Raw genomic sequence first — 11,390 nt, forward strand, 5'->3', positions numbered from 1 at the left:
TAAGTGGGAATGTGGGACTGGGAAAAGGAAACAGCAAGAATGTATATATATTGCACATATAGTCTGTTTTTCTGTGTCCCCTTGTCTTTCATGGGCCTGTCTCATCTGGAAGGCTACATTTTCCATGATCCACTGCTTAACCCTATAGGAGAGAGGGAAGGCTGGTGCACAGCAGAAGACACAGTTCAGCCATTGAAATTGGCCAGCCATAAGAAAGAAAGGGACCGCCAGGGATCCAAATTCAGCTCACTGTTGGGATCCTCATCTTCAGGACATGCCCATCCCTCTGAAAAGTATGGCCAACATAAGGTACCTCAAATTAAGTGTGAAAAGCATGAATTATCTTTTGAAAATCTAGGTCTTATTATCAGAAACTTTGGCAAAAAATGCTGAAAAACATGTTTTCCTGACACTAGGCAAATTCACGACAGTCACCCACACTGTGTAATCAGAAAGTGAAATACATCTAAGTAATTTAAGGCTGTTTCAGAATAACACAATGTTCCCCAGATGTCTTCAGGCTCCACTGGGATTTTATTAGGTTCCCTGAAACAAGGAAAGAAGCTTTCCAGGAAATTGAACTAGCAGGTCTTAGCACCAAGCTTCACATCTCTCCAACCTCATGCTCTGTTTCCAGCTTCTGTCCTGCTTCTTCGTACATTGTGGAAGTGATGGCAATGAGCTCCTTTTCCAACATTTGCATCTGAGCCGTAATGTCTGACACAGTGTTTTTCACAGCATTCAGCTGCAGCTTCAATTTATTGTAATCTTCTTGGAAGGATCTGTTCACATCGTAGAGAATGTGGCAGCCCTGTTTCTCCCCAAGGAGATGGTTCACTTTCAGGAAGATGTGCAGGAGTTCATATAAGTCCTGGAGAGCCCGGATGATTTCATGCTCACCCTGCGTGCTCGGGGCAGACTTGACCTTACTCAGGGTTGGAATGGTGCTCTTCTTTTCAGCTTTGTGTTCCTGCTGGGGTGCTGGGCCAGCGTTACCTTCTTCCACAGCTGTGATGGTGTCAGTGTCCTTCTGAAGATCTGAGCTGGCATCTTTGCTCTCTTCATAGACTGCGATGACTTTTTGGTCTTTCAAGATGATGGGGACTGTTTTATTCTCTTGCTGGAAATCCTCTAAAACTCTATGCTTTTCCTGGGCCACCTGGAGAGCTTTGTTGCCTGGGCTGACCTGAAAGCCTATGTTCCTCTCCTGGAAGAAGGGGAGTGGCTTATTTTCCTTCTGGAGGCTTTGCTGAATGGCATCAGTGTAAATAAGCTGCACAGGTTTGTTCTGTGACTGGAGACATTGTAGAGCTTTGTTTTCTTCCCAGAGCATCCTGTTCTCAATCCGGAGGACTTGGTTTTCCTCCCAGAGTGCTCTGTTCTCCTCCCAGATGTTCCACTCATGCTGTGCCTTCTTGCTAAAGGGTTTCCGGTGGGAAGCAAAGGGTGGCTGGCAGTAGATCTCATTCACCCATTTGCCATCAATAAAGACAAACACCTCATCCCTCAGTTTCATCCTTGGGGCAATATAGTCTATCTCAGGCTCTGTACACTGCATATTCTGGTTCATCAGATCAAAAGCAGACATGGCCTTTCTTTACTAAATCGAGGAGGACTGTGCGATGACTTCTTCCAGGAATTCTGCAAGAGGCCACTGTCCACTGGCAAGGAGTAGGTGACACAGCAGGGCAGGAGAAGTTTGATCAGGACTGAAAGAACAGGGAACACAAATGCACAGAGTTACTGCCAAAATTCAAGGTCAGAATTAAAGCCCATGGGATAACAAGAACAAGCAAGTCAGTCTGTTCCCACAGTCGACCCTGTTGCTCCTTTGACTCTGGAAGGTAAGGAATACACCAGAAACATGGTTTATAGAAGCTGAGAAAATGAGCATTGGTAGGTAAAGCAGCTCTATGGCAGCACCACAAGCTTTGGTATAAAACACGGATTCTCCTACCTCTCTACCTCATTTTTACAGACATGGAAGGGGGTAAGATGCAAGAGTATCTTGCACCTCAGAATAGCCCATTCCCAACTGAATGACAGACAAATGAATTAAAAATTGTTATGAGGCTGAAACCAACTTTTCAAAAGAAAAATTTTTAAAGGATAACAGTGAAAAACTGGCCTCAAGAGCAGCTTTTTCTTGCTGATGCTCAGTAGCCTGTGTTAACAAGACGCCACAAAGATGTGGTACGTTTGTGCTTTTTAATCTTAAAATCCACAGAACTGTGAACAGGAAGAGCAGCCAATAATAAAATATGCACAAATAATTAAAAATCCAAACCGCAGCCCAGGAGCATTGGGACCAGGAGAGCTCTGTTGCCCGTTGCATGTTTTTCTAACAAGCTCCCATCACTATGGTCCAAAACTGTCACAACCCATAGGTAATTCTCTATCTTTCCTTCTCATTTCTCCCCAGTCATTCTTTTCTTTATATCCTTTGATAGCTCCATTATTTTTCTTGCTTTCTAGCCTTGCAATAGTGATTGCTCATCTCTTTCCTATAGTCTGTCAGCCTCTTTTTCTCATCACCAGAAAACCCATCTCTTTAAAATCCATGCTGTTGGGCTGTACCTCCAATGCGTCTCATTTCAGTCAGAAAAATCTCAGACTTATCTGCTTAACACTCTTCCCTCCTTCCCTCTGCCCAAAATGTTGCTGCTTAAATCACCTTCTAGTCATAAGTAAACTCATGCAAATGAAAGATTTCAGTTTTTACATGAACAGAAGAAAAAACGAAAAAAAAAGAAGTGGTTTATGCCAAAGAAAATCTTATTTTCTGCAGTTTTTACTAAAATTAAATTTGTGTGATTTCCAAGATGGAGTCATGTGAACCAAGGTTGAACTACTTTTTACAACCAAATTGTTGCAGTTCTTAGGGTTTCTGTGCAGTGTTTCTAACAGCACAAATATGCCTTTTCCCAGTGAAAAAATAAGTTGGCTGTCAGATTTCACCCAGGGCTACCCCTTTCCCCCCCTGAGGTCCCTCAGTTGCTCTTCTGTGCCTTGTGAGACCCAGTTTTGCCTTTCCATTGGTGAGGAGAGCTTTACCTTCATGACTTGCCCCCATGTCTCTGCCCCGAGCGTTAGGCACGGGGTGACAACCATGGGGAAGCTGCTCATACCCTCCAGCTCTGCCATCTCATTGTGCAGCCCCTGTCCCATTTTCTCCCTCTCCTTTCCAACCCCTGCTGCTCCCCCCTTTCCCTGACATCTCCACCACACAGCACTGCATCTCCGGGCTCCTCCAGGTTACTTCTGAGACCCAACACTCCCAACACCCAGAGGTGCTTCCTTTGCCTCCTTCCCAAGCTTGCCCAAAAGCTCAGAGAATTATTGGTCACGTTCAAAATCCAAAATCACTTAACGCAGAAGAGGGCAATTGCAGTATCGTCTGTTTGCAGTAACACTTGATTCTGTTGCAACGGGGTCTCCTCCTGACTTTCAGGGTTGTCTTCTGTATCACCATCTGGTTTATCTCACATCAGACTCGTGTTTTCATTATATCGTTCCTCTGCTAAAAGGGATTTCCCCCTGAAACTTCCATTTTTAGAGGTTTTTTTTTGTTTCCACTTATGCCATGTTCAGAGCTGTATGTCGGTCACCCGCTTGCACCCTCTCCCTCGCAGTCTTTCCGAACCATCCCGTTCCCTCGGGGTGCCCCAGTCCCATTGTTTCCACCATCATCCCCAGGATGGGGAGTTAGATCAGTCACAGGGGGAACCGACCCCTAAATACTCGGATGAGAAGTAGAAAACATCCAGTGTCACAAGCCCAGACCTATCTGCCGCTGCGTATCGTGACTTACTAAAGTCACTTACATTTAAAGTGTTTATATGGCATATTTTCAGAATAAATAGAAACTTGTCATATATACGGCACTGAGGGACATTATCTTGGGGACAATCAAACTTGACAACATCTCTGTCAGCTCTTTTGTCCTGCAGGGGAGGCATCGACCCAGGCTTCAGAGAGACGCTTCGACTTCTCCCACCTCCCGTACCGTTTCCCCTCATCTCTGAACTAAATGATCCCGGGAAGCGCAGGGCAGCTGGGGAGGGCGGGCAGGGCAGCCGGCTGGGGGGAAGCCACACGGAATTGAGAAGGGCTGGGAAATTCGGCAGCGCTACGTCAGACGCCCGGCACATGCTCACCTGCTCTCCGGGGACGGTGGTCTTCCCTCTCCCTGCACCTCTGCCCGGCTGCCCGGTCTGAGGTCCTGCTGCTGCCGGGGCGTCCGGGGCGGCAGGGGTGCACAGCGGGGGACAGAGGTGATCGACTATGATGCAAGCGCTGACGGGGACCTCGCCCCAGAGCCAGCCCCCCGCCCCTCCACACGCTGGGAGCTCCCGCGCACCCGCCTCGCACAACCCACTTGTGCGCTCCTTCCCTGCTGGCCTCCAAGGATTGTCTTTGATTTTTCCCAGCGTTGTGCTTTTGGGTTATTTCTCATGGAAATGACCTTTCTGGTAGCTCGGCTCTCATGCCCTTTCTTGAACCCAGACTTCCCGGTCTGCCTTTGATGCTTGTAGCTGACAGCAGTTTGGGCAGATTCTTTCTCCATCACACCCTCTTAAAACAAATTTTGTTTTTATTACGAATCTTCAAATTATATTTGTTGCTGAACTGATACTGCTACATGCAAAAATCACTTCCTTGTATGCACTATGAGACCTGAAGTTATTTTCCAAGGACAATGTGGGTTTGGAGTTTTTCTTTGTCTATCAGGTTAAGAGCAGGTTATCACTGAACCCTATTAAGAAGAAAATAGAATATGCAGGGCATTCATGCATTGCAAGTTTAGATATTATTTGTAGCAACTATTCCCACTTCCATGTCTTTACATTCATAATGATCTCATTCTCTTTCTTACTTGCTACATCTTTCAGATGTGGATTTTTTTTTTCTAATCAGAGTTCTTGAATAATAAATACAGCAGTTAATTTCTTTTCCCATGAAAATTACCAACTTGACATCAGCCTCAAGGTGACGGTTATTGCTTTAGGAAGTTGGAGGCACAGTTCAGCTTAGGCGTTATGTAAAGATGATAAACTCAGGTGTAAAATTCTTCTCTGTAATTTCTCCCTTGCTTATATTTAATCTCAGACAACAAAAAAAAATCACAGGTTACTATGGCAACTCCCCGGGGAGCATTCTCCTCTATTCGAGCGCCAGGATCCTGCAAAGGAAAGCAGGAAAATGTCCTCAGAAGAAAAGGAAAAAGATTTTATCATAGGGTGCTTGTGCTTGGCTTTCCATCAGGTGGGAATTTAAGGATGCTACCTAGGTGCAGCAGTTTTCAGGAGAGGTGACTGAAACGGTCAGTCTGAACTTCTGAAGAACTGAGGCTGCAGGCCACTGAAACGGTCCTTTGATGAACATGTTAAGGTCTGAAAGCTGACTGGAAACTGTGTTAATAGAGACAAGTGCAGCATAGGACTGATCTACCGACGAAGCCTGCTTAATCCAGAGCTGTTGAGAACTAAGTTAGCAGTGTACCTTCACCTTTTCTTATGCAATATTTTCCTTAAAGTTGGATAAAGTTCTTTTGGCAAGTCATTTATTTGCTGAAAATTATGATTTCAAATACTAATATATTTGGATCAAATCTAGTGAGTATCATCAGATGTGTATACGCATACATGGAGATGTACATCAGAATTGGAAATGCTGCAACAGCTCACTGCAGATTTTTTATAACAGTTACACTGATTTCTGAGCTGGACTCTCAAAAGGACCGACGTGTCATTCCCAAGACTACAAAGGCAGAAATAATGCTGAGTGCACTCCCCTCCCTGTCAAGAGACAAGTAACCCCTGCTCTGTAAGAAAGGTTTGAACTAACTTCCCAGCTGAGTGCTTTGTCCACAGCTTCAGACTACTCAATTTGTCCAGGTGAAGCTGCTTCACTATACAAAGAATTAAATATCACTTGGAACCAAAGCCATATCCCACAGCCTACCTGCACACCTTACACCAGGCTGTTCAGCTGACCTTGCTGTCCTTCTTCTCGGAGATTACTTGGTTCTGGAAAGGATCCAGTGGGACAGAGTGGATGATCCAACACACATATACAGTATTCTCCAGTTTGGAAACTCAGCTCCATGCCGGGCTACAAGAGGTCACCATCCAGTGATGGGTTGGAAATAGGGGGAGAGCAAGGTCTGAACTGCTGCCATGAAGATCTTGCAGAAAGGAACCTGGAGACCCCATCCCAGCCTCCTTCCCATTGGGAAAGGTGGCATGTACCTACAGTAAAGTTCAGCCCTTTCCTTCCTTTGCTTTTGGGTTTAGAAGACCTGTTAAAGTGCCTACAATCAAAACAATCTTTTTTTTTTTTTTAGTAAAAGTATAATGTTTCTTCGAATTTGGAACATCTTCTCTCTTTTTATGTGTGTTATATTCCCAAATCTTCATGTGCTAAAACCAAAGGCATCCACTGCCACTTTCTACCACCCCAAACACATTTGTGCTTCTGAAATGCCAACCTCTGTTTACGTCAGCACAAGCTGGTCTCACCGCACACTTACCCACTTTTCCTCAGGGCATTAAGCCTGGATGCAAATCCCGCTGAGTCACTAAAAAGACTCTTGCATATTTGAATGATCTTGAATCATCTCCTGGCCTCAATAACTGGATAAGGAGTAAAAATTATGTATTCTCAGTTTTTGAGGCAGAGAAGTGTCTGGAGGGAGAGGTGGTAGTATCTCAGCATTGTACTCCGCCCAGGAAGAGGTGAGTGCACTTGGTCTGCAGCGTGAAAATCAGTAACGAAAACCTCCAGAGCAGGATTTTTTCAGACAGATAAATGACTTGAGGGACACACCTATGTCACCATGTATTTGGACTTATTGTCCTTCCAGGGACAGCATGACAGTGCTGCTGCCAGTGTGCCTCAGTGTAACCCTCGTGCATGCAATGCTGTGCAAAACACCAGACTCTGCAGACTCATGTCAACACCAGCCAGGATGGTTGGTTCAGATGAGAGCTGGAACAAGAGGTGGAAATACCACCGCCTCTGGTCCTAATTCCTTTTTGGACACTGGGCAAGTCATCTCTTCCCATACCCTCATTTCCTCGGGTTCTCAGTGAGTTTGGGATTCTGAATTTCTGATACAAGCTGTCAAGAGAAATTAATTCTTACTCATAAAATGCTTTGAACATGAAGAGCACTACAGTAAAGAAGCCCTACACACCACTGTTATTCATCCCCATGACTGTAATACACACATCGTTTACAAGCTGAAGCAAAACATTTGACTTTTGCTAGTAAGTGACATCTTACAGAGATGTCAGACTTTGTGTTGTTCCACCTTAGATCTCATTCCCACCTTGCCTTCATTCGACTTCAGCTATGAATATTTAAAAAAATATATCAAAACCATATGCAGTCTCTTGGTCAATTCTAAGCCATTGCTTGTCAACACTATTGCCAGAGTGTCTCTCTGATACACTGCTTGTGAGCCTTGCCAACAAAACACTCATGGCCCAATTACTGTCTCTCTCTCCTTCTTCTGTCTGACCAGACTTTACAGAGCACTCTGTGTTGCTGAAAAAGCCCATTAGTTGTTGTTTGTTGAATAAGTACTAGCAGTAATGATCACAGGTGCACTTGTTTTTGTTGTGAGGGCAGAGGCACGCTCACCAACGGCGATGGAGGGAGAGAGCTGACATTGCACCCAAAGGAGCTCTGTGGCCTTCCCCTTCACCAGGACAAATCAGATGGGTAAGGTCGCCTCAACATGCCATGTGTGACCATAGGGTGTCCTGCGTGGCCTCCAGGGGACACTCCTAGAGGAAAACCTGCCACCAGGCTGTTCCAAACCTGCTAGCCCTGGTCTCTGATACCCACAAACACCAAAGATCAATAGACACCAGTGTTCAGGCAACAGACTTGAGCCCTTGGTAGCTTGTTAGTCAAGTGATACTCCAGCCCTCATTACTGCACTGATTAGGTCTCTGCTGAATGTAGGAGAGCTTCAATGCTTCACAGTCCTGTAGGTACTACATATACACATGTACTAACATGTACTACATGATATCTCAGAGTAGGTGTCTACAGTCTGGAGGTGGATCCTCCTTGGCCCACAGCATTGTTGGACACGGCATGCCACCTCCTAAAGGTGTGGCTGTCTCTCCCTGCATTGACCACATAGGAGTCTGCAGTGGTTTAAACTCCTTGATGAGGTGGTTAAAGCAGAGGCTCAGACCATAGCACAGCACTCCAACTCAGCTTGGCTCGCACGTGAATCCTTGCAAGGGAAGGTGCTGCCAAGCCAACGACTGCTGCGTGGCCTGGAACGCCTAGATGGGGTCAGCTTGGCAGAACTGAAAGATCCACATTAAAAATAAGCATCCTCTCTACAGGGGCTACAAAAAACCATGTGCAAAATCCCTCTCCCTCACAGGCATCAAGCAAGAGACTACAAAAGGTGTGGGGACAGGGGACACACTAAGCAACGTCCCATTTCATGTGCAAGGGCAGCTGAGAGTCTTGATGAGCAGAGCAGAACACGAGAGTACAGACTTGAGCTGAGATGCCTGCGAATGGGTGTGAGGTTTGGGAGTTAAGGATGTTTCATCTCATTTTGAACGCAGCAGTCCCTCCACATGGTAAGAAGCGTCACTGGGAGAGAGGAAAAGTCGGTGGCTCCATTCCTGATTGACAGGGAGAAAATTGAGGGTTCAGGCTTATTAAACAATCTCTAATAGTGATTTATGGGGTCCTGTACATTTTAATCTAGCAAAAAAAAATCATCTAATTAGCTAAGCGTGTAATTTTGTATATTAATTGTCTATTAGCCACGTCTTAATTGTAATGGAATGCTTATCAAATAACATGTGATGGCCACATAGCACAAATTTAAGTCATTATCAGACTAGCTCCTGCTTTAATAAGGATCTGTTTACTGAAATCTAACCATTTCATTTTATTTTAAAAGCTGTAAAGAAGATGACGTTAAGATCTTAAAAAATCAGTATCCCTCTAGGATTTACTAGGCGGTATACTATAAACAATGCTACATGAAGAATCATGAAAGCAACGTAAAAAATCCATTCAGATGCTAACCCAGGTGATTAAATGGTAGACCATGGTGGAAACCTATGAGGGAAGACATCTCTCATTTAGAAATACTGGCAAGCTCAGGTATTTCCTGTCTCTTGACTGTTTGACTTTACAGCCTTAATGTTCAATCAACATGTGTTTGTGCATGTGCATTTTCTGACATTTTTGAAGAGGTGAACCAAGAAAATTTGATTATATACAACCACATTGATCTCTACATATGTCACCAGCAGGACTGATAACATCTCCACAATTTGAATTAAACGAGGTGTATTTGCAATAGCAATAATACCAAGTTATTATTTTATACACAAAGCCACGCTGTAGGGAGACACGTATGCCACATGGAGATAGCTGCACTGTCAACGGGTTTCACAGGTATGTGCTGACTACCAAGTAACTTGGAGACCCCAAAATGCTACGCTTGGATCTGTAGGATGGACAGTGTTTCCTAGTAGCTCTTCACCACAGCCCAGCTCCATCAGCTACTCTGCACCTCTTCTTTGTCTTCCCCAGTCACTGCTGCTCCTGGTTTCTTTCTCCTATTCGCATAGCTCAGAAAACAGTGTTACATCGTAGAAATGCCATTTCCAAAAAGGATGAGAATGTAGGTTCCCACTCTAATTCCTATGATTTCAGCCCTTTCCTTCCCTGCCTCGTTAATCAACTTCTGCTCTTAACCCCATGTACCACCCCTTGCCACCCCATACTTTTGGCCCGTCTCCCTAAAATTGCATACACCAACACCCATGTTTCATCTTTCAAGAAATGGCAAAATAACTTACGGAGTTGCACCCATGCTCTAATGAGCAACCACTGCTGTGTACAACTTTCTCGGTCTTTGCAGGCGTGCAAGATTTGTTCACTCATTTTGTTATCACTGGATCTGTAGAGGCAGACTTCAACAGGGCCCAGGATGCATCTGGTAATCTTATTAAAAATTAAGTTTGGCTTTCAGAAAGGGTCTCTACCGGTGGGTTTCTCTCATAGTAGCTTTGTCACTTGAGTTTTGCAAAGAGCTCCACATCCAGGTCCAAGGACTGTCTTTCCACAGCATTTTTGCCTGCTATAATTGCACTCAGGCTTTGACTGGAGCTGATGGGCTTGTGCAAAACAAGTATCTTATTAAAAATATGAATAGCTTGAAGGGTCTCTGAAGGCTATTGCTGGACAGCGTAGGTTTGAGAAACTAGATATGCAAAAAGCACAGGGAAAAAAAAAAGGGAATATAGGATCATAACAAAATTTCAAATGTGGAGCAGTGCTGAAATGAGACCATTTCAAGCTCTGTGGCTCCACTGGTTTATCTGTCCAAGCACGTATCATGCTTTGATGGGCCACGGCACACTTTGCTTAAGAGGAACACAATTTTAACACTTTTTCATCTCAGGGTTTAAGTTGCTGCCAGAGTACTTCTTTAACGGTATACCAGAAGAAGAGAGGTTTCAGCAATAAAAGAAGAAAATAAACAGTTAGAACCCAGGTACTGTTTTTAAGCACACCTAGGAACAGTTAAATGAGTAATTGTAGAAATGTTATGCAACCCCTAGGAATGATTTTATGCCAGAGAAACAAAATTTTACCCATTTCCCTCAACTTTTAACCTGCAAAATCTGTCCTGGTGTGATTGGAAGTAACAGAAGTTACCTGGTCTTATAAAACTACCTGCAATCATCTGTGCAAATTTGGGGTCACTCTCTGTCCAAGTGCTCTGTGGTGGCACTCAAAAAATAACTGGAACCAGAACACACATCCACCCAGAGAAATGCAATGAGAAAGAAATAGGTTAAACTGTCTTCATATGTGTCCGGAGGATATCATTAACATGAATGTAGTCATAAAGCAGCACCTGCTGGCTCAATGCAGCAAATCTTTGCCTACTACCAATTAACTCTTAAAAAAATAATAGAGAACAGTTTTCTCCCTTCTCGCCCCAAGCACAATAACTTGTTTCCTACTAAGCATTATTAATTATAATGTCCCTGCTGCTTTGCCTCGCTCAGATGAACAGTCCCATCAGTGGCATAAGCTTCATAGCAAGGTGTATCTCAGCAAGAGCAAGTACGGAGCTACCGGGCTTTAAAAAATATTACACTACTTTTTACTACTGTTGTTGTTCCTTACTAGGTGTAGCATTTTCACTCTTAACCATCCAGAAGGAAAAAAAGCACAGATCTCAGTCAAAGCACAGAGCTAAGTTAGGTGAGGGGACAAATCCCCTGAAGATGTTCACATTACTGTAATGTCTACGATTCAGTGATCAAAGCCTGAGAAAAAGGCTTAGGTGGGGCGAGGCGTGTGATGAGATGGGGAGACACACT

General features: G+C 44.3%; 1 protein-coding gene across 1 annotated transcript; it reads right to left on the minus strand.

Annotated features, from left to right (window-relative positions):
• Positions 1-604: 604 nt before the first annotated feature.
• Positions 605-1,588, minus strand: SPERT (spermatid associated). Its single transcript, XM_010288935.1, has one exon. It carries the CDS (start codon positions 1,586-1,588, stop codon positions 605-607), a length of 984 nt encoding a protein of 327 aa, XP_010287237.1.
• Between the last annotated feature and the right edge of the window lie 9,802 nt (positions 1,589-11,390).

The sequence above is a fragment of the Phaethon lepturus genome, unplaced genomic scaffold (genome assembly GCF_000687285.1).
Source record: "Phaethon lepturus isolate BGI_N335 unplaced genomic scaffold, ASM68728v1 scaffold4016, whole genome shotgun sequence".
NCBI classification, from domain to species: domain Eukaryota; kingdom Metazoa; phylum Chordata; class Aves; order Phaethontiformes; family Phaethontidae; genus Phaethon; species Phaethon lepturus.